This window comes from Malaclemys terrapin, chromosome 8, assembly GCF_027887155.1.
Source record: "Malaclemys terrapin pileata isolate rMalTer1 chromosome 8, rMalTer1.hap1, whole genome shotgun sequence".
Classification (NCBI taxonomy): Eukaryota; Metazoa; Chordata; order Testudines; family Emydidae; genus Malaclemys; species Malaclemys terrapin.
In genome coordinates, this window is record NC_071512.1 from 18667633 (window position 1) to 18692188 (window position 24556).

Consider the following 24556-nt stretch of genomic DNA (forward strand, 5'->3'; position numbering starts at 1 on the left):
TGACACTGGAAATACAAACATTTGAAACTGAACTTATAAAATAAGTATAAAATAAGTGTAAAATACTTGTGACAGAAGAAAAAAATCATTTTATTTCAAGCTACCTCCTCTCTTAGGGTCTATCTTATAGTTGAGTTTGGGATTTTATCATATATTAAACGTGTGTGGTGGCATACAACTGGATTCTCTAAAAGGAATAATTACAGCAAGACTTTACTTTGTTGGTAGTATTTGTCAGCCCCTACTAAAGAGTTAGAGCCTTCTCCCTTGCAGCCCCAGTGACCTTCCTGCCTGAGCCTGCAGTGAAGTGGTTGTTATCCTGCATTTATGGCCATTACAACCAGTTGCCAAGGAAATGACGGCTTCACTGCAGAACCATGTAGCAGGATGGGATGAGAATCCAGGAATAAATATAATTGGGCCAAATGTTTCTTGTCTACTTCTTCTAACAGCAGGGAGCAGAAACTAGTGGAGCCGCAGTGTTGGGTAAGGAAGAGATACAAGAAAGAGGTGACTCCCCTACAAACCCATGAGTGGGGCGGAAGCACACTGCCATACAAATGGAATGTCACTTCCGATTGCACCTCTCCATTCCTTCTTCCCTCCTTCCTGTCCTCCCCAGTGCAACTCTGCCTCTGCAGAGGCAAAACTGAAAGTCAACAATGTGTACCATGTCAGGGCTGGATACGATGCATCACTGTTATTTCCTTTGGCTAAAGCAGAGTCCAGGTAATAATCCCAGCGAGCATCACCAGGACATAATTTCAGAGGGCGTTGTCGGAAAAGTCAGGGGTTAGAGAGAGATGCTATTTCATTTTGTTATGGTAAATTAAGTGGCTTATTACCATTCCATTAGCTGAAAAGCATGGCTGAAATTGGAACAAACTATGGAGGCTCTGATCTCAAGGGACATTATTTATAAAGACCAGTGTTGAGCAAAATATGTGCTCAAATTTATTGTCAATCGAAAACAAAAAGCCAATGGCAGGCTTCGGGCTGCATGTACACCTGAAAATTCTCAACCAAGAGGGGAACCATGGACCTGATCCGGGCTACCCCAAATCCCATTATATAGATGTTTTATGAGAGCTCTGCATGCTCGACCATGGAGGCATGTCCCTGCATCAGGGAGTGTGGTCACCATATTTATAACATGCCGTAAACACACGTCTCTGGCTTGGATTGCTGATGCAGTAGGCAACAGTATAACAGCAGCAATTTAATGTGGCAGATTTCTCAGGCCCTGCGGTTCAACTACACTTTATTACAAAGTGATGGGGAAGGAAGAGGAGTTCCTCTTGTTAAACATTTACCTGGGAGCCAGAACTGTAACAGCCAGGTAATATGCAGGAACATATAATTTCATGATGCAGTTCTAATGCAGTTATTTCACTACTGAAGTGGTGGTTTTACTAATGCTTAGCATAGCTGCTCTCATGTGTTGTTAAGAAAAGCAGCAATTAGTTGACATTGTGCTTCCGAGAATCTGTTCATAACAACTAAACGTAAGTGAGAAACAAGCATTAAAAGCAGTGCACTTGCACAGGGTCCCCATCTCTGCCCCCTCCCCAAACCCCTCCGATCACCAGGAAAAAGAAAACAAAACAAAACTGACAGGTTGTAGTTCTGTTCAGGGGCCCCCAATTTCCATAGTGCGGAGAGCCCAAAAATTCTTTATCTGACCCTGATTAGGAGAAGCAATGTGGCCTAGTGTCTTGTGCCCAGGACTAGGAACTGGGAACTTCTGTAATCCCAGTTCTGTCGGTGATTTCCTATATGGCCTTGAGCAAGTCACTTAACCTCTCTCTGATTTCTTACATGTAAAATCATTATAAGAAAAAAATCAATTTGTACTGAGAAATAACCATTTTAGGCCCTGATCCTGAAATGAGCTCTACACAAGCAACCCCTTGTGGCTCCGAAGACAGGACTGGGGCCATGTTGCGACCTGGTGCCCTTTAAAAGTGGGAGCTGTAGTTGTAGGTCACATGCTGGCTCCTCATGTGCTCCACAGGAAACTGTATACAAGGCCTCCTTAGGCAGAGATGCAGATAGGAGAGACCCAGGCTTAGGGAAGGGACTCGACCGTGTGTGCCTGCCAGGTGGAACGCCTGAGAAGAAACCTGCGGTGAGCAGGAGCCAGCTGGAGAGGGTGGGAAAACCCTGGGGACAAGGACCTAGACAAGACCCTGAGGGATAGTGAGGCTCTTTAGAATCTTTGTTTCTATATTAATAAAGAAATCAATTGAGGAAAGTCTGCAGACAGACTGCTCCAGCATCTCCATTGCTGCTCAGAGTTTCCCAGAGCAGCAGCAGCTTGAAATTAACAATACACTGGCCAGTTTCACTGTCACTATTCAGAATCTTATAGGCAACTGGGAAACTGACAAAAATAATGTTAATTTCTTTCTTGCCTTGATAAAACTATGAGCAGCAGCTGCAGCAGACCCCGGGGAAGAGACAGAGGAACCAAAAAACAAAGGCTAAAAGGACTCGGGATAGAGTAGCGGAGATATCTCAGAACGTGCTCTCTGCAGGAAAGGAAGAAGAGATCAAACACTCCTTTCCAGCAAAAAGGAAGAGGTGGTTCAAATGTATTGGATACCTGCTAGGAAGAGATTTATATGAACAATGGAGTCAAGCAGCAGAGACCCCTGAAAGGATGCCTAGCACCTTCCCAACAGCTAGGGCTGTGGGGAGGGCGGGGCTCCTCTTTTCATTTTGCTGGGGAGCCTTTCACTTCCCAGTCAGACTTTGGTCACCTTAAGTTCTCTGATTCATAACTGTATGTTAAATACTTCAAGCCTGGCATTCCATGTTCAAACTTGAGCATATGTAAAATTCACAGATACCAATTGTACTTCTTAATTCTTAAAGATTTATTGTGCAGCAAAATTATTTTTTCCCATTTTCTTTAAAAGCACACTTTACTTTTTCTGACCATGTTGCAAAGAATCCTTACAGACTGGCCCAGAGTATAAAAAGGGAAACACTTCTGACTATTATAATAATTTATTAAAAGATTCACTCAAGTATTATCACTGACCTACAGGAATAATAATCATGTATCATGATCAAATCACTTTACAAAAGAGGAGCCTGATTGTGATAACACTTGCATCAAGTGTAAATTAGCAGTAAGCCCATTGAAGTTAATGAAGTTGAACTGGTGTTCAGTGATCTTACTGCCAATTTACATTGGTGTAAATAGGATCAAAGCCAAGGAAGTGAACATTTTTCAAACTCTGACAAAATCTCTATGTTGCTGAGCCCAGGGCAACTTTTATTTAATACTATATAGGGCAATATTTGAGTTTAGATCCAGTCTGGAAACCTTGGGCCTGATGCCAATCTCATTGACAGCTCTTTTACACCAGTGTTACATCACTAGTTTGAGTGGAATTACTCCTCAGTTACTCCAGTATAAGTGAAAAGAACGAAGCTCTTTGGGTTTAGACAACACTCAAGCTTAGATGTGAATTTAATCCCTTTTGAAAAAGCAAGAGATTTCCTTTCATGACCAGCCCTGGTAAAAGTTGGCAGCTTTTCTTCTGATGTGCAGCTTTACCATCCTTGGTAACTCAGTGGACCTTTTAAGTCAATAACTCCAAGAAATGCTGACATCCTGTTTCTTAGACAGGAGCTTTTTACGGTACAAACTGACAGCAAAAGGCTTTTCTTTCTCTCTCTCTCTTTTTCTAAAGAAACACAGGAGAATGTTGTAGATCCTCCTCTTGGTTAACCACAGATTCTATGAAAAAGACTAAAGTTACAGTATGCACTGTCTGCAGTTCCTCTGAGTAAGAGATTTCCATTGCAAATTATTATTCATCATATTGGTGCATAATAATTATACTGTATTCATTTGGTCTCTGCAATCAGGACCTGGAGAGGAACAAATGTCTGACGAGTGACAGTATTTATCTACTGCTCTTCTTAGCTCCCAGTCTGAGCATCTTTTTTGAACTCTGAACCCTCTGACTTCCAAGAACTATAAAGGCACCATCAGAAACACAAAACAAAACAGTGTTTAACTTCGGTCAGTCTTCTAAAAGCCAGAAGTTTCTGAAAAGAGCAAATACAGAACTGATCCGCTTAGCTTGTGCAAAAAAGTAAATTATGGTTTCTTTTCTTTATTATTTTAAAAATACTACAGTAATTACAGCAATGAACCCAAGCCCTGCGGTAACTAGAATAAGCTGTAAAGTTTTGGGCCAAGTACGGGAGTAGAAGTAAAAAGTTTAACACTTTGCAGCAACTCTAAGCAACAGTTCATGCCGGCAGGATAATTGCAGCTATGTAACACACACTGATCACATGAAAGCCATAAAGTGCCTTTAGGTAGCAATTAGCAAAGGGTCATTCGGGTGTTTATATAAGCGTTTCTGTAACGAGGATGGAGTCCTGCCTCTCTTCCCTGCATCCCCGTGATGCCTGCAGCCCTCGCAGCCCAGCATTTCAATTGCAGAGGCTCCAGGCAGAGACACCGCTATGGGACAGGAGGGAGAGCTGAGCCGCAGCCGCGTGATGCCTGCAGCACTCCCCATGCCCAGCTTTTCGGATGCCCGATGGCTGCTGGCCCCTTCACGGCAGAGAGGGGCGGACCCAGACCAGGGCGCTCACCTCACACTCAGCATTTCACATCTCCCAAGCTGGCCCCTCCATGCTAGCTCTAGGGTGCCCCCCTCCCAGCCCCCGTGCAGAGTAGGCGGCGGGGCGCGGCCCCCCCCGTACCTTGTCCGGCTGGTGGCCGAGGTTCTGCAGCCGCTCCTTGTCCGAGCCGCTCCGGATCTCCACCCCGGGGGCGGCGGCGGCGGGGGGCTCCCGCGGGGGCTCGGGCTCGGGCGCCGCCGGCTGCGGTTGCCGGCTGCCCCGGGCTCCGCGCTGCCCCACGCTCAGGGCCCCGAAGTCCAGCGTCTTGCTCTCGAAGGCGCCCTCCACGCTGCAGAACATGCCGCCGTACTTCTGCCGGGGGACCTGGGCCGTGGTGCCCGGCCGCGCCAGGTACACGGGCAGCTCGTCCTCCTCCCGGCCCCGCCGGCCACTGCCGCCGCCCGAGGCCATGGCTGGGATCCGGAGCGGGGAGCCGAGCGCCGCGTCCTGAGGCAGGGGCAGCAGCGAGCGCCGCGCGCGGCGCGGGGGGGGGGGTCAGAGGAGGGGGGGGGGGCTCGCTGCTGCTGCGCCTCCGCCCGGGCGGGGAGCAGGACACGCGGGCTCAGCGGGGGGCTGGGCAGGGCGCGGGCAGCCAGAGCCGCTCGCGGCGGGCTGGGCACGGGGTCGGACACTCACACGAGAAGGGGGCCGGGCACCAGCACTCACGGCCGGGCCCCTCGCGCGCTCTGGGCACTAGCACTGGCCGGGGCTCCCGCTCGGCAGGCAGGCAGGCCGGGCACTAGTGCTCACAAGTGCTGCCCCTCAGGGCGGAGGGCTGAGCACTTGCACTCCCCCGCGCTCGCTCTGGCAAAGAGCAGCTCTGTGCACACACTCCCTCGCACGGAGCAAGGGGCTGCACGCTCCCTCGGATCTCCCCGGGCACCCGCCCTCTGTGCACACAACACACGTATGGAGAAGCATGGATGCACGCGGGGAATGGGGCTGGGTCCTGTGATTTCACTGAGAGACTACAGTTTTCTGGTTCTCAGTGTGAATGCTGGTGTCCCTAGGTTGCACTGGTAGGGTATAGCTCCATGCATTGAATGTGGGGGCTCATGGGCAGCTGTGTTCCCTGGCCGTGCTAGTGCACAGCCCCCTTTCTCAGCGTGACTGCTGGGGAGTGCTAGAGGACTGCCCCACCACTGTGAGGGGGAATGCTAGTGCCCAGCTCTGCACCGTGTGTGACAGATTGCTAGTGCAGATTCTCCCTTCCTGAGTGTTACCACCAGTGAGTAGAGAGCTGACCCAAACCCGACTACAGGTATGGTTTCTGGTCACTGCCTCCTGCCCATAGGCCAGGGTCAGCAGGGCGGTGGCTGTGGGCCCAGCTCATGCTGGTCACTGCCACCTTGCTGCATTCTGTGTGTGCAGCAGAGTGAGTGTACCGATGAGTTGCAGCATTTCCCACTCCAAGCACACTCAGCACTGCTAGGTGGTGGCCACCTCCATGCTGATCCCACTGGTAGGAGGCGGCTTGAGGCAGATCTCAGGCATGGAGAATAGGAAGGTCCCACTAGGCCGAGCTCCATGGAAGTGGGGGGAAGTGTAGGATTTGGGTCTGGTCAGTCATGAAAATGACTGAACAGTCTCAGGACAGGAACTACTCACAGACTATACTCACTGTGCGGAATAATACTTAGCTCTTACACTGAACTTTTCATCCATAGATCTCAAAGCACTTTACAAAGGAGGTCAGTATCATTATCCTCATTTTACAGATTGAAAAGCTGAGGCACAACTAGGTGAAGTGACTTGCCGAAGGTCACCCAGCAAGGTCAATGGCAGACCTTAGTCCCAATCCAGTGTTCTATCCACTAAGGTGGCAGAATCTGGCCTTGATTGGGGCAATCCACTAGTTTTTATACTGAGTGGGCTGTGCATAAGCACTCGTTTGCACACTCAGGAAGTGGTCCTGTGCATTTGTACACTCATTCACAAGCCCTCACCCAGATAATGATCATACCTGTGCACTCATAAGTCACTTGGTTACACTATTGCATAGTCATACATACACTGGCGTAGTCATGCACATAAAAACACTTTTACACTCATCATCAGCTACATAGAGACTTACAATAGACTCGTATTCATACATAAACGCACCTTCAGGCCCATTCATACTATCTCACTCGTGCATGGGCACATACATGCTTGTTTACATTGCATTTTGATGATCACATTGAGGCTTTTGTTTAAAAGCATAGACCTTAAGGACAGTTGTATGGCCAGAATTGGAGTTTACATATTTCAGGAGAGTATTTAACAGACTAAAGCAATAACCTGCCAAGTCTGTCAGACTGTAGCAATTGTGATCAAACTAGTTTATTTTATTTTTTTTTTCATTCTTTTTCTGATCAGTGAATACTTTATCAGCTATGTTAATGTCTATACACAGTACCAGGGCTTTACGTCAGATCAACTGACTTCAGGCATACTGAGAATTATACCCATATGTGTTGCCAGTTATCATTTCTCCAATTTTTCATCACAAAAACCATGCAGTAGTTTTATCTCTATAAATTCAGGGCTTGATTCAGCCCCAGGTCTCAAGGTCCAGGATGTAGGGTCCTTAGTAGCAAAACATACACCTCGAGGGGGAGTGCTGTGATGCAAAGCACCTGCAAACCCCACTGATGACACAGTCCTAAAAGTGGGACAGGGAGGAATGTTGATTCAACATGTCCCTTCTGCATCCTTCCCTATGCTATCCACCTTCCTCCCTGATAACACCTTTCCCTGGACAGACAGGGCCTGTCTTCGCTAGAGTATAAACACATCTTAAGGTGCAATGGTTCCCATTAATGGAAGTGCAATTTATAACACAGCCCTCTGGCTTGCGTGCCAGCAGGGGTGACACGAGCCCACTGAATGCAGAGCCATTTCCTGATGCAGATGTCTGCAGCTCCAACAAATGCTTAGGAGAGTGCGGGGTATGTTCTTAGTTCCTGATGTTGAACAGGCTACTGGAAAACTCGGCAAAACCATAATGGCTGTGTGATCAGTAATGCAAGAGCCCAGGGTGAAATTGCTAGGGAAAATCCAAAATCCTACAGGATCAAAGAGATGCTAAAAACAAATATGAAGCCAAAGGGTTTTGGTAGGGTGACCAGATGTCCCAATTTTATAGGGATTTTTATAGTCCCGATTTTTGGGTCTTTATCTTATATAGACTCCTACTACCTCCCACCCCCTGTCCCAATTTTTCACATTTGCTGTCTGGTCACCCTAGGTTTTGGTGAGCTTAGGTGAGCTGTGCTCTCAGGTTCACATTTATCACTCAGTAGAATGCACTGTCAGCACAATTCTACCCTCAGTTACACTAGTGCAGCTCCTGATCGTAGCTACTTTTGAAATCAAGCCGCATCTAGCTTTGTAACTCTGTGGAAGGTTACCCATGTTTCTTTCATCCATGCAGCTTGGTTAAACATATACATGCTCTTTTGATGGCAGGAACAGCTCCTTGGGAAAAGCGTTCTGTGGTGTTTTTGCACATATTGTGCTATCCATCATATTATAGATAAGGTGACAGCAACAGTGCCTAAAAGTATGCACATGACTGAGAATGAAGAATTGGTTCTGGGAAGCAACATGGAGAACTTCAGGAGTTTGCTTTATAGCTAATATACATAACAAGCACATGACCTTGGAAGGCACTGTGGTCCACATAAGGGGTTCTCAACCTTTTTCTTTCTGACCCCCCCCCCCAACATGCTATACAAACTCCATGGCCCACCTGTGCCACAATAGCTGGTTTTCTGCATATAAAAGCCAGGGCCAGTGTTGGGGGGTAGCAAGCAGGGCAATTGCCTGGAGACCCATGCCACATGGGCCCCCATGAAGCTACATTGCTCAGGCTTCAGCTTCAGCCCTGCGTGGTGAGGCTCAGGGCCCTGGGCTTCAGCCCCATGCAGTGACTTTCTGCGTTGGGCCCCAGCAAGTCTAATGCTGGCCCTGCTTGCAGGCCCCCCTGAAACCTGCTCAAGATCCTCTTGGGGTCCCATACCCCTGGTTCAGAACTACTGGTCCATAGGACTAGGAACCAGGAGAATTGGATTTTATTTCTGGCTTTGCTACTGATTTTCTGTGTGTCCTTGGCTGCATCATTTCACCTATGTCTCTGTTTCTTCATCTGTAATGATGGGGCTACAATACTTAAGTCTCACAACACTGTTGTAAGGTAAGTAACACACTGAAATTTGCAATATGCTTTGAGATACTCAGCTGCAAGGTACTATGAAGGGCACTAAACAGTTGTTATTGCTATGATAATTAAAGTGTTATTACTATTTTACTCCTATTCCTCAAAAAAGTTTTTAGTAATGTCATAGCCCATCTGTGGCTACTGTGCAGCCAATGCACTTCGAGGTCTTACTAACCCTTAAATAATATGTGATCACGATCAGTCTGACAGAGGGACCTCTGAGTGCCAGTGTGCATCTCATCGCAGTAGTTCAGACCAGTATGATTGGAAATACTGATCGTTCCAGGCATGGTCACGAGAAGATGGGAGACAGGGCCTTTTCTGTTGAAGGGCTGTGACTTTGGGGTGCTCTTCCCAGCACACAGGCCAAACATGAGAGACTAAAGAGGATTTAGGTTCCGTTTCAGATTTATTTGATTTGGGATTGTTTTATATTCTGTCAGCTGACATCTGACCTGGCCTTCCACAGGAATCAGGGATGGATGTAGGAACCCTTTACTCTTGCACAGGGCCGCTGAGAGCGGGTTTGGGCCCCAGTGAAAATTTTTTTTTTCGGGCCCCCCAGCAGAGCTGTGCTGTTCCATTCACCTCCTGATTGCTCAGGATTAGGGACCTCTTCAGCCCCAATAAGCTCATCTACTCCATGCTCCGTTTTGGATCTGCTTACTTGGAAGAGTGAGCTATCTCAGCCAGCCAGCTGGGGAGCCCGGTCTCCACCTCTGTGGAATTGGAGCAGCTTTGAGCATATGCAGAGCATCTCTGGCATCACCCCCCAAAGGCGGGGGGTGGGGGTGGGGGTGATTAAGTCGCATACTCTGGATCCCTGGCAGGGGGCTGGACCCATTGCCACGCAGTCATCATATAGCAGGCTCTGGGGAGGGGAACCTTTCTCAAGAGTGAAACTGATCCACACCTCCAAGCACCTCTGCTGTTGACAGTAAAGTCAAGATTTGCCTCTAAATTTGGGCTGGGTGTGTAGCATTGCCAAGCCCTAGAATGTAAGTTCTTCAGAGCAAGAGAGCCATGTCGTTATGAGTCTTAACAGAGCCAGACACATTTTCAGTATTGTACGTACATTAATTAAAAACTATCTAGTCCAGATTCTAATGTTCTTACATATGTTGAGTAGTGCCTTACTCCATGAATGGGCTCATTGAAGTCACTGGGACATCCATGGAGTAAGGTGCTATTCAGTAAGAGAAAGGGCATCAAAATATGTCTCTTGTATATTGCTCAATAGGGTGTGGGGGACAATGCTTGGTTTTGTTTCTATATCTTCTTTAGGATTAGCTCAAGTTGCCATTCACTTTTAAGATGTATGTTACATTGATAATAGATGCCCTGAGGCCTTTAATTAGAGGATGCCATGGAAATTAAAGTTGATTATGAATAATATTTAGTATTATATGTGCATCACGGCACATTTTATTGAGCCCAGCAGAGAGGGCTGTCTAAAGTGCTATATATGCATACTCCAGACCTGGTTAAAGGCTTTTAATTACACAATTGTAAAATTACCATATGAATTAATTAAATATATTTAATTTTATTTAAATAATGTATTACATATTCATTGCCAGAAATGGATAGTTAAAATCATGAGCCAGCCACAGTGGCCAGGCTACAAAGCTCTACCACCAAACCTATCTCCCCTGTGTCATCTGCACAGGATAGTTGGAAACAAGGGAAGTGAAATGATCATGGATATAAATGACCAGTCCCAACATGTTTTGAAAACAGCCATGGGAGATACTTACCAGTTTCTACAGGGAGGGAATTCCTCTGAAAAAGCCATGTTCCTGATTTGAGCCCAAATTAATCTTGACATGAGAAGGAAGGACAACTCAGGTGATCTCAGTTGTCTTTGAGTTCATAAGGTCATACAATCTAGGTGCCTTAGTCCTAGAGTATAGTTTCTTAGTCCAGTAATTGAACAATTCCTTGGTCCTAGAACGATAGTGCCTATCTCCTAGTGGACAGGAGTCTAGGTCTCAGCCCACTAGTTGGGCCATTTTGGTCATCCATTGAAACAAATAAATGCAGGGAACAACATTATTTTATGGGAAATTATCCCCCTATTGATAAGTAGCCCTTTTAACCGGGTAAGAATAATATTTTCATTAAGCCAGACACTCAAAGAAGGAAACTAGTCACCAGTTGTGTTACAGGGCTAACAGCGATAATTATGAATGAGGGGATGAGGTACAGCCTTCTTAGAAATGCCCTTTAGGCAAATCCCTTTCTGATGCAGGATTAGTTAATGAGATAGGACATAGTCACCCTGCCTGGTGTGAACATTTTCTAATTTTGCACACTGGGCCCCTTTGTTTGTTTCCTTTGTTGTTCTTGTCCTCTGCTGTCAGAGCAGCAGTTAGTACCTAGTTAGGGAAATCACTGAGTCATAATGATTACTAACCAATATGCTGAAAAGGTCACTATGATGCACAAAACATGGTGCAACATTCATGTGTATTTTTCATTTGCAGTAACCTGTTTGTAGAGTGCAATCTTTTTAATAACTATTTGAAGGGGGGATACAGCTGCTTAGTGAATCATACAAACCGAGAAGTTATTCAGAAAGAAGTTTTATTAGGTCATCTAGTCCATCTGCCTGCCAAGACAGACTCGTTCCGTGACCCTGCTGTATATTTTCTAGTGTTTTGTCTAATCCATTTTTCAATGTTTCATGCTGTTGGATGATTAGCTGATTCATTAAACTGTGCACTATCAATCAACAAACCTTTTTTTTTGGTAGCCCTTTTTCCCAAATGCTCTATTGAAATGAAATCATCTATAATAAAAATGGAATGGAGTTTTAAAAAAAGACATTTCCAAATCATTAGCTTCCTCTTTCCATTACCATGGTCTCTTGTCTATTGGAAATTGCTAAGTGCACCTGGAGGTTAGGAGCTGATTTTCTTTTCCATTGTCTCATTAACAAAATGAAATGCATGTCAGCCCTTGTTCTTGTTTTAAGGTACAAGCACATTTCTGTACCGAGAAACAAAAGCACTCCATTAAACTATAGTGCTGAGCTCTATAGCTGGATTTTATAAAGGGAGGGGTCATTTTATGACCTATGAGAACATCTGTAGTTCTTTAATGAGATGATTTTCTCTGTTATACCATGATCAAGTCACCCCTTATATTTCTCTTTGATAAGCTAAATAGATTGTGCTCCTGGAGTTTCTCACTACAAAACATGGTTTTCAGTCTTTTACTCATTCTCATGGTTCTTTTTTTTTAACTCTCTCCAGTCTATCAACATCCTTCTTGAAGTGTGGATACCAGAACTGGACACAATATTCCAGTGGCAATTGCACCATCAAGTACAGAGGTAATATAAGTTCCCTACTTCTACTTGACACGCTCCTATTAAGCCCTTTTAGCCACAGCATCACTGTGCCATGCTGGCTCTGAAAGAATTACCTAGATCTGGAAAGCTCAATTACGGCACTTTGTTGCACCTGAAGGGTGGGCCAAGTCCAATTAAAGATGAGTCACAGCTGGTGGGGTCTCAGCTGCTGGAGGGAGGGGACAAAGATGAGTCACAGTTGCTGTCTTCTTCATTATTTACTACTTCCCCAGTCTGTGTCACTTACAAACTTCATCAGTAATGATTTTATGTTGTAGTTTTAAAAAAATAATTTATAAAGGTCATTGATAAAAATATTAAATAATGTAAGGCCAAGAACCTAACATTGTGGAATCCCATTAAAAATACACTTACTTGATGCTAATTCCCTGTTTACAACTACCTTTAGAGACCTATTAATTAGCCAGTTTTTAATACATTTCAGTATGCGTCACGTTGATTTTGTATCATTCTAGTTTCTTAATCAAAATGTTGTGTGGTATCAAGTCAAATATCTTATGAAGTCTTAGGTATATTACATTAACATTATTATCTTTAGCCACCAAACCTGTCATCTTATAAAAAAAGAAGTTAGTTTGACAAAATGTAGTTTCCCCCATGTTGATTGGCATTAATTATATTACCGTCCTTAATTCATTATTAATCGAGTCCTGAATCAACTACGTACCTTGTGGCTCAGACTGTTATATCTCTGGTTCTAACAAGAGGAGTGGTTTTCAATAAAATGTCTACGAAATTGCTCCCTTCCACAGCATCATTGCTTCAGCCAGTCGCAGACTCTGCCCCTTGCTCCTCCTCACAACAAACTCTTCCCTGGGTTGTGTATACCCATGGGGGAAGGAATGTGGGTACAAGCATTAGCTCACCACGCTGAGCATAAGGTGCATATTACGATTGCATATCACAAACTATGTAATTGTATGTGTATGACACTTTGCAGGTGCACATGTCCCAAGGGCACCATTTAAGTGACTACAAGGCTACATTTTTTTTTCATGGTAATTTTTGAATTGTTCTGGTGAGGAGAAGGAAGTGAGGCAGCTGGGCCATGAAGTAACTCTCCCACAAGAAAGTGGCATGGTTTTCTAAGAGGAACTTGAAGCACCTTGGCTCCCGTTCTGGGAATGTGTGAAAACATGCATTGAAGAAGCTACTAAGAGATAGGACAATAAACTATGGGAAAGACTGCTTCTCCAGCTGTGCTGTAAAGGCGTGAGTGAGGAGGAAATACTTCCTCACTGTAATGATTACAAATATGATTTGACATCTAAAAAGACATTGCACTGATCATGTTCACTGCAGGCGCCAAAATCTGTATTGATTTCAGTGGGAGCAGGAGCAGGCCCATTATCATTTATTTATATTGTTGTAGATGTGCCAAATACGGCTAGATATAGTACACACAGAATGGAAAAATGGTCCCTGCCCCAAGGTGCTTTCATCTAGTTCCTGTGTTTATATCAGGAATGTCTCATTTCTTTTTACCATCCCTGCTATGTCTGATACTCTTTCAGAGCTGGTCAAAGTGGGGCTCAGAACCTGTTAGAGGTCTCCTCCCTTCGGTACTAGGGAAGTTCTGCCAGAAGCAGCTTGCTAGTGTAGAGATAAGTCTGCTTATCTTTGTTATGTCATTCAACACCTGGGCAAAGCACTGTAGTGGAACCCACTAGCTGGTAACCATTGCACTGAATCATATTAGCATCTGTTCTGACTCAATCATCCTCTAGATTATTTTCTGCATGAATGTTCTTTGATGTTAATAATGCTACAGTATTTGAAAGCAATGACCCAAACTCTGTTGCCCAACGATGTTACTACAGGGCTTTGGTTCATTACCATAGAGCAGTGTGCTGGGTGTGCTTTTTTTTTTTTTTTTTTTAATAAGGTAATGTCTTGCTCAGTTATTAAGGTTCAATCTTGCAAGACTTTGATGTTAAAGGGAGTTCCTGCATGAGTATGAATTATTCCTGTGAAAAGTATTACCCATGCTATTGAGAGTCTGCATGATGTGGCCCTTGATTTGTAAATTAGGTTAGTTAATGCTATGGATTTCAGCAGCAGACTCTACTAGTGTTGTTGTGCTCATTACAGTATATTGTTATATAATATAAGAAAGGCCTGAGATGTCCTGAACCTGAGAGGTTTGAATCCAGAACTGGATCCAAATTTGTTTTGAACCAGAGTTTGGGGATGTTCGAATTCAGACTTCCAGTTATACTGATTGGAACTGCAAATCAAACCAAACTCCCTCAAAGTCCAGGGCACTGGATATAGGTTCCATAATTGTCATTCCTTTGACTATTACTGCTTCTAATACTGAGCACTTATGCTGTGGCAACAATGTCTTCAGGCTATACAAAATAGAAATTAGTAGACCTTCCCTGCCAAAAGATCTTGTACTCTAAGAGCCTCATTTAACTGCAACTGAAGTCAATGACAGTTTTGCCTTTGACTTCAGTGGTTGCAATGGACAACACACAATAACTTTGGCTTACCAATAGTAGTTGCTGTGTGACTAAGGCCTGACCTTTTCTAACAGCTGTCATAGGATTCATTTTTACAGTGATCCCATGATTTTCATATCCTTGGCTTTAGCTATTTCTAACTTGTTTCATCCTGGCTTGCAATATTTGCATCCACCCTAACATTTCCTAGCTCCCTGTTATCACAGAACATCGGCTGAGCTTGTCCTTTACATCAAAATGAGAAATATAAAGGTTTTGGCAGGTAGAAAGTCATGCCTGTGACATGTAACTATTTTTGAGTTTTAAGTGTCTTTCTGCAGTTACTCCCTTCTTTAGAGGGGTTAGGACAGTGGTGGGTAATCTGCAGCCCGTCAGGGTAAGCTGATTGCGGGCCGCAAGACATTTTGCGGATGTTGACCATCCGCAGGCATGTCCCCCTGCAGCTCCCAGTGGCTGCGGTTCACCGTTCCTGGCCAATGGGAGCTGCAGGTTGCCCACCACTGGGTTAGGAAGTTACATGGATGCACTTAACAGGCACCCTTACTGTTTTTTCACAATGATCATTTGACTCAAACAATCTTGTATTATTTAAGGAAAATAGGCTGCTGACATTAGTTGAGATTTGACCCTTCCCTCACCCAGTCCCCCAAGGCTGAGCTCCTGAAAGTCATGTCCTGAGTGAGGATGTTTTCCTTGCCGCCAGATCAATGTAAAATGGTTTTACCCTGGTATTCCTGTAGGCCGGGAGACAGCAGACCTTTGTAATTGTGCATGGAAGGAACATAATGATGGCATAACCTTGTTAGGATGGTTGTTATACATCTGGCTTCATAGATCATTTGCTGTAGCAGTTTATTTGAAAATGCAATAAAAAGAAATTGGGGTGGATAGGAGGAAGAACCATCTCCTCTTCCATAACTAGTATGGGACTCTCTCTAAAAAATGCCATGGAAAACTGCACCCTACCTGTCAGTGTAACTATTAACCATAATAAAAAATAGAGTCATTTAATCCAATTCTAATTTGGAACCTTCTTTGCAGTAATACATCCCTCACCATATTACATGCAACTGGATGTCAGGTTCTAGGAAACTGCATAGATAAACAGAACTGTTCTGCTGACTCACTCTAGCAGCCAGACTAGGAGGACGGTTTTGTGTGTTTTAGAAGTCAGAACTGGGGAGAGAGACAGGAGTCCTCTAGGGAGCTCTAAAAAAACCCACAAACAAACAAACCAATAAGCAGCTAGGAAGTCTGTTTGCTGCTATTTAAGATAAAAGTAAAGCAATTCCCTGGAACGGGGTAAATTTTGACCCTATCCAGGCTGTGTGTGGGTCCACCTGTTCTGTGTTAGGAGCAGCGTGGGAATGCCACTTACTTAAAGGTCTTTTGCCAGATCTTTAACTAGTGTAAATCAAAAAGAAGAACAGGAGTACTTGTGGCACCTTAGAGACTAACAAATTTATTAGAGCATAAGCTTTCGTGGACTACAGCCCACTTCTTCGGATGCAGTCCACGAAAGCTTATGCTCTAATAAATTTGTTAGTCTCTAAGGTGCCACAAGTACTCCTGTTCTTCTTTTTGCGGATACAGACTAACACGGCTGCTACTCTGAAACTAGTGTAAATCAGCATCACTTCACTGCCTTCAATGGGGCTACTCTTTGTAGCTAAGGATCTGGCCGATAATTTTGAAGCTTTGACACGCAGGAGTTGCATCATTGACTTCAGTGGGACTATTCACAGGCCCTTGCAATGGAGGTATTAGATGGTTATTTTTATGATTATCATTATGAGATGATGATTAGCAGTTTGATTCCAAGAGGAGACTCTACCATCTTTGCTATGTACATACCAGTTTTCTTCCAAATAACCAATAATAAAACTCGTCAATTCAAATACTAAGTGATGTGGGGGGCTTCATTTCCAGTGTGTGATGACCTTTGGCTTAGCTTCATGATTAGCTTTACTCGCTTAAGAAATGTCATGCTCAGAAAAGGCAATGGACTAATAACCCCAGAAACTGTAACCCTCTCCTTGTCCATGGAAAAGCAGCAGTGTAAGTTTTCTCCAGCATGCTCCAGACGTCATTTCTGACTCGAAGGAACCTCTTTTTGAGATGACAAGAAAAGTTCATTCTCCATGGTCCATCCAACCTTCTGCCTTTTTGATGAGATTGCCAGCTAAAGGTGGTCAAAATTTCTCCTCTAACCCTTTTTAGGCAAAACAAAAAACAAACAAACAAACAAATAAATGGCTTTTTTTAATTAAATGGAAATTTGTGGGGGAAAAAAATCAACTTTGGAATTTTTCGTCAAACTGAAATTTCAACATCCAATATCTGCAAAAGTTCCCATTTTCAAAACTGAAAAAAAAAATAATTTTGGTGTTTTCATCAAATTCCTCAAAACTTTTTTTGATGAAAATGAACTTTTTTTTTAATTCAAAAATTTTAATGGAAAATCAAATGGGCCTTTGGAACAACTTCTTTGATAGCTGTCACTCTTGTATCTGTCAGTTTCTTCAAATTAGGGCCAGAGTCATTGGGTAGTACAGCAGCATAATTCAGGCTATTTTATAGCATTAGGACACATATTTGAAACAAATTCACGGGGATTAACACAGCTGTGAGGGGTGTAAGCAGTGTCTGATTCCTAGGTGGGAAAGAAGATTAAGGACCACTAGGCTACAGGATGGTTGCCTCAATCTGAGTCAGTATTTATTACTTTCTTAACAGAGTTCAATAACTGAGTCAATATATTATGTACATTATTGTAGTCAGATAACACATGCATTGGTATATGCCAAATGTATGTCATTTTAAAGTTTTGTTTGAAAATACTTTAAAAGAGTCCATATGGTATTACAAAGACTTGTCTTTGGGTGAGAACGCCAGATTTGAGAAGAAAGTAGAGGTATCTGCCTTGCCTTCCAGATTCCAGTTCAGAGGCCCTAATCTTGCAGTGGGATTATTCCCATGAGTTAGAACAATTTGCGTAATTGAGGATTGCTGGATTGAGCTCTCTCATGACTGTGATGAATTTGATTCAACATCTGTGCACTTTATGCAAGTAGTTAGAAAATGTACCTAAAATCTATTGCACATGTATAGCACATGATTTTCAAATATTTATGATTCATTCAAATCAAAACCAGTGGAATGCTCAAAGGCATGTCTCAGTGAGGAGTATTTCCATGCCAAATTTCAGTTTTCTACCGCCAGCCATTCAACAGTTCAAAAAAAAAAAAATCACAATTCTTTACATTGGAGGAAGATTTTTGGAGTTATTCCAGATTTACGCTGGAGAATCAGAACTCCCATTCCACTGTGTCAAATGCCTTATTCAGCATCTAGTGTCAAAACCACAGGGGAATGTGAGTTGTTAGCATGTTGGCTTATATTGCAAAATGTTGCTGAGCTAGCCACATCTAACATTTTTTCTCTTAAATTCTATTTTAACATATTGTACTCTTTAAGTATTTAATGCTGACACATTTGCATAGATTATACAGCCTTGATGGGCAGTAAGTTAGATCTTGGACAGGTTGTTCCAAGAAAACTCTATTGGTGTTTCAGAAATGGAACAATGACTCTTCTTCTTTCCCATGGGAAATTCTGTCATTTTAACATTTGTTCCCAAACTGGATGAAATGTTGAAATTTTCTGTGGAATGGAAATTTTGAAGAATTTTCCATTTGGAAATGTTGAAACGTTTAATAGATATAGATTTGAAGGCCAAAATGGACATTGCCAGCATCTATTTCAGGGGTCGGCAACCTTTGGCATGTGGCTCACCAGGGTATGCACCCTGGCAGGCCGGGTTGGTTTGTTTACCCGCCACTTCCTCAGGTTCGGCCGATCGTGGCTCCCACTGGCTGCGGTTCGCCGTCCCAGGACAATGGGGGCAGCGGGAAGTGGCGGCCAGCATATCCCTCGGCCCGCGCCGCTTCCCGCAGCCCCCATTGGCCTGAGACAGCGAACCGCGGTCATTGGGAGCCACGATCAGCCAAACCTGTGGACGCGGCAGGTAAACAAACCGGCCCGGCCCGCCAGGGTGCTTACCCTGGCGAGCCACATGCCAAAGGTTGCCAACCCCTGATCTAGTCTGACCTCCTGTATAATATAAGCCATAGAACTTCCTCAAAATAATTCCTATAGCATGTTTTTGAAAAACATCCAGTCTCTGGTGCATTGCCTTATGGAACTTTTATTGTAGCCCCCATTCTCTCTTATGAGCCAGGCTTCCTGGTTAGACTAAATCTCCCATAATGCACTGAGAGTCATGTAACTCCTCAGAGCTCAGTCAGATGGAAATCAGCACATTACTTGGAGCTGTTGGCCTCCAGGGAGCCCAGCCCATAAGAGAAAATATGGACCTGAACTACAACTCCTTTAAGATAATGTGTGAAAGGAAATGCAGTTTAATTGTTTTTTGGAGCTGATTCAAAACAAAACTCTTTGGGTCGGTTAAAAGCAAATGAAATAACCTGTTTCAGATCAAACCTACCAAAAATTAAATATTTAATTTCAATTTTCCAAATAGAAAATCAAAAATTTTCAGCAAAATCAAAATTTTGGAAAATTTTGATTTTGTGGAAACTGCATTTTATGTCAGAAAATCTTTGCAACAGGAAATTCTGGACTAACTCTTAAGTGCTAAATAGTAATTTATAAAGCTAAGGGGTCATAATGTAGGGGTATTAGTCACTTGGAACTCAAATTGAAGAAAGTCTCTAAACTTTTGTAAAGCTTAATCAGAAGGCTGATTTTTCCTATAAAAAATGCCCAAGTTATTTGTCATTCAGTATAGCCTAAGATAGAGAACTCAAAACTCTGCCCATGTTGTTAACGAAATTCTACTTTTATTACTACTCACTGAGAGCAAGAAATCAGAAAGCAGATTATATCACAACAGAGTGCACTTTTATGCTTTATACATTGCCCTGCAATGCCACCAAAATTTATTTTATGGAGCATTTCACGTTTCATTCATTTACAGCCGTCATTGTAGGGTACCGAAATAACAAGCTCCCCTTATGTAAAAGTTCCTTACTGTGTTACTCAAATGAGATGTTAAAACTTAAAAATTGTTTGTCTGTTTTTTTAATTTCTCCTGCAGGCTGCAAGGGCTTTCAGATTACAGCTCTGTATGTTTTAAAGGATTATTAGCTGGAAAACCTTAGCTGTTACTTCAGGTAGGTATTTAATATTTAGTCTGTGGCCAGGTGTAATCCCGGCACAAGGTGAGGCAAGTGGCTGAAGATGTAGGACTGGATCCTCTATGTCTTAAATTTGGCTGGACTAAACTTTCCTCTCCCAGCTAGTCTCAGGAACTAAGTGTACAACTTTCCCCCTCTGGATTTAGTCCTGGACTCAGTAAGTACTGGTGGACACCCTCAGATGATCTAAATAACACTAGAGACAAGGAGGGTGAGGTAATATTTTTTATTGGACGAACTTCTGTTGGTGAAAGAGAAACTTTCGAGCTACAGAAGAAGAGATTCTGTTTCAGTCCTTTCAGAACTAGTTCTTTGTTCTTTTCCACTTCCCTGTGAAACACTGCATTATTCAAAACTGATAAGGTCTTATTTCCTGTGGGAAAGGTGCAAATGGCCTTGTTTCAATCTAGGAACATTCCATTCCATTCAGTATACGCCTTAAATTTTGCAGGATAAGCTCATGATCCTTGATCTCTACTAAAACCCATTTATAAAACCTAGGGTCACACTGATTTCATTCAACACAGCTAAAATCATTTTAAATTCTCATTTTGCTAGTTTTTATGTTTTTTTCACTAGTGTTATTCACCGCCTATAATAATTCCATTTTATGTCACATTAACTAGAAGGTCCAGATGACTCAGGATTAGTAATGGATTACCGAACCTTTCACCCCTGGGTTTTTGGTTTGAATTCATCCCAGGTCTGTAGCAATCAAAAGTATGATTGACTATATATTAAGGTTTCACTAGCAAGTAGTTTATCAAGGATAAAAAAAGATTAATAAATATTTATAAACATGCTACAGATACAATCAGCACATGTTATAGGTGGTCATAAGCTCGTCAATATAGGGTGCTTTACATGGGTATCGGCATCCTGTTGAATTCTATAATCTATAACAATTATCCATTTTTAACACATCAGCTAATTATGTATTAACCCTTTATAAATTGTTTATAAATGGAGCCTTAATATCAAGTGTGATCCAGAAGTCATTACCAATTGCTGGCCTACGTAGAATCAATGGACAATCTACATAATAAAATCCCAAATGGCACCCTCTCTGGCAGTCTCAACAGAGTGGCCAATGAATGAACTAATGCAGGGCAGCATGCTGATGGTTGTGATGCCATTCCCATTGGTATACATTTTTGGCCCAGTCTTGCATTCCTCAGGCACTGAAAACTACCACTAAGTTCAACAGGCATATTGGGTGTGAAAGGAATGTAGGATCAGGCTGTAAATCCTGCATTAAATTCACTTCCAAATAGTTTAGAGGAAAACCATTTTCTATAAAATAGAAGGATACATGTCACATTGGGGTTAGAATCTGTGTCTGCAATGAACAAGATTCCTTGTTAATTTGCCAATAATTCAAATGAGAAATTACTGGGATGGGAAATAAATAAAAGGGATATTATCTGATAACATGTAAAGCCAGACTACACTTACTTAACAACACAGTTCCCATTGTGCCAACAGAGATTAATCCACTGTCTGCCTGCATTGCAGTGATATAAACTTCAAGGTGGAATAATGACAACAGTCTGCCTGCCATGAAATCTTCCAGCCTGGCTTAGTGTTCACGACATGTGAAGTCACTGACAGCAGCTGAGAAAAGCCATCCCATTTGAGAGGAGCAACAGTCCACACTGCCGTGCCGGTGCTGAACATTTGTTATTATTAACTTTAATTGCAAACATAAATGAATGGCTAGCGGTAGGCATAGCACATGCAGCAAGCAGGCTTGTCATAGTAACAACTCTGTTCAGAACAATCAGCAGATTAGAGCCAGTTCTTTACTGAATAGAATGACTCAGAAGAGTTCTTGAATGTCAATACAATATCATTTCCTTTCAGTGAATGCCCTATGCCTTAAAAGGAGTTCATGTTATCAGGGAAATCCTTATAGCAGGAGAAAGCAGTGTTCCTCACAATCTGGGTTTGATATAGGACGAAGCCATAACAGACTGTATAGTGCATTCCATAGAAAACGTGCTGGTGAATTTCAATCACTTATAAAGGATGGGATGTGGGAGTGTTTAATGGTTAAAGCACAGGACTGGGAGTCAGGACTTCTTAGGTGAAATCCTGAATCTTTTGAGTCTATGGCAAAACTCCCATAGCCTTTAGTGGGGCCAGGAATTCATCACTGGGCTGCATTTTTAGCTCTGCTGCTGACCCACTGTGTGAATTTGTGCAATTCTCTCAACCACCCTGTGCCTCAGTTTCCCAATTTCTAAAATGGGATTCATTATAATTTCTTTCCTTGCAGGAGAGGTGTAAGCTTTAAATAATTATTTGTAAAGATGAGTTATTATTAACTTGAACTATTAATTTATTACAAATTTATGAAAATAATTAACTTTTTTGAAGGGCAGGTTCCTTCAGGATTCTCCATTTCTTTCTTCCATTCTTTCTCTTAGGCTTCATATTATAATCAAACCCCTGTCCTGCTCAGGAGAATCAGTGACAGCTGTTTCAAGAGCCAGCAAAAAGGACGTCTCAAGTGCGAATCAATCCCTCCTAAACAGGCCAGCTACACGCTGGCCCAGCCAGTGAGCGTCCAATCTCAAGACTGGAACTTATCCATATGACACATATTATGCTGTCTGTAGACAACCAGTCTTGCCCCATCAGGTACTCTATTGTGACATGTTGATTTGCCATACTGCTATCTAAGCTTGTGTCTCAACTCTGCGATAACTCAACGGAGGAGCTCAGTCAACACCTCTGGAACACTACATAGCAATGTTAAGGCCATGATTTCCAATGACGACTGCTCACTAGTACTGTGCAGTGTATCCGGAATGAACAAAATGCCCAGCTCTCTATTTTAATTTGCTTTTTCAAATTAAATGATAATAGCAAGCTGCAATATTCTCTATAGCAGGCCACTTACGGCAATTGCCTTTTACGTCTCTAGTCACCACTTCTCAGGCCATAAGCCTTTCTCTGTCTTAGTGGAACAAACTACAGGGCGGGGGGAAAGAAGATTAATAGGAAATGAGAAATTTGGGCCCTGTCACATCACATTAGCTGATGCACCAATAATATGTGTGCATTCCATGAGGCAGCAACTATAAGGGGGTAAGACAATGCCTGCATCAGTCTGACTATGTATATGAGGGTCAAAATATTCTTTACGGGTTATTTGTTTTTACTAATGACTTAGAGTTAGGTCCTGAGCTGTGTCCAAGCTATGCTTGGAATTACTCAGGAATGGAAGACAGTGGAACAAAGGTGGCTTTAAGGCTCTTCATGGCTCCTAATCCTGGAGCTGGTGAAGATAGAGCAGCATTTAGACTGCTCTTACTAGTTGCCCACTATTTCAAGGGATGTCCTAGCTGCAAGGGATTGATTGCCTTGGCCCCAGCTACACCACTTTTCCTTTGGGAATGGTCCCTGCAACAAGGACATGGCAGGAATTGGCATAGGGGCATATACAAAAGTCTCTATCTTGATTTTGGGTGTGGTTGGTTTTTAAAAGAAACCTAAGATTTTCATAGGATTTGTGAGTTCACTTCAGAGGAATATTTTGTCAGCAAGCCCTAGTGCACCTGATCCACCATTGTGTGAGTTGAGTTTTGCATGTAGTGTCAAAAATTAATGCTCCAATGAACTTGCGAGCCCTATGCAAATTTTTGTTTGTCATGGCTACAAACAAAACCCCACAAAGCTAATATGGAGAGCTTTGTCCACTACTATCCTCAGATGAGCACAGGGCTCTTAAAAATGTCAAACTCTTGAGTTAGAACTTTCAAAACATGTTGTGTCAGCATTATTACCAAAATAAAACCCTATGTGACATGCAATGTGAGGCCCTTAGGACTAGGATGTAAAGGATTCAATACAACCAGAGGTAATAAAAGCAAAGGCTGTCCCAGCTTTAAAACTTGCTACTGAATCCAAACTGGCAAGAATTAAAGTACTTCGTCTCTTTCCAAACCCTGCAAGGGAATCATATACTTAGTACTCTGGTTTTGTCTTCCATCCATATGAAAGCAAAAAGAAAAGCAAACACAAGAGATGTTTATACTTGCTTGGCCAGAGAATGAACCTAAGTACTGGCTGAAATTGCTGTTTGCTGCGATAAAACACTGCAGGACAGAGTCATCACGCATGAAAAGAAAACCTTTTGCTGTTGTTATTTTAAACTAAAGCAGAGTCTTTGGGAGATTTATGCATTAAGGAAAGCAGATGAAAAAGAAAAAAACAGAAGTGATCCTCCTTTTAGAGCCTCCAATCTCAGAAATGTTTATCTCGGATCAGTGGAAAGTGCTATAGAATTTTAGCAGAGTGTTTTGTTTCGTGTAGCTAGCTGGCTGAGGGGCTTAGTAACAACAGACTACTGCTTTCCCCTTTAAATCACTGGTTCAAATCTAACCAGCTCAGTAATGACTCCAAAACCCTATAAAAATAATTTGTACTCATTTACTGAGCATCTCTCATCTGAAGATCTTGAAGTCCTTTGCATATGTTGTTTGTTTAAGCTTCACAAGACCCAGGTGTGGCAGGTAAGTATCATTATTGCCTTTTTATGGATTTGGAAACTTGGACACACTGGCCCAGTTCCTCAAAGGTATTTAGGTACCTAATTCTCATTGTTGTAGATGGGAATTAGTTGCCTTTATAGCTC

At 42.8% G+C, this 24556-nt stretch overlaps 1 protein-coding gene across 1 annotated transcript in view; it reads right to left on the minus strand.

Moving 5' to 3' along the window:
- The window catches only part of DPYSL3 (dihydropyrimidinase like 3), a 75201-nt gene extending 69750 nt beyond the window's left edge, over nucleotides 1-5451 (minus strand). The window contains exon 1 of the mRNA XM_054037893.1: nucleotides 4735-5451. Within this exon, the coding sequence (XP_053893868.1) occupies nucleotides 4735-5064 (330 nt within the window). The 5' untranslated portion in view covers nucleotides 5065-5451. The remainder of the gene's footprint in view (nucleotides 1-4734) is intronic.
- Between the last annotated feature and the right edge of the window lie 19105 nt (nucleotides 5452-24556).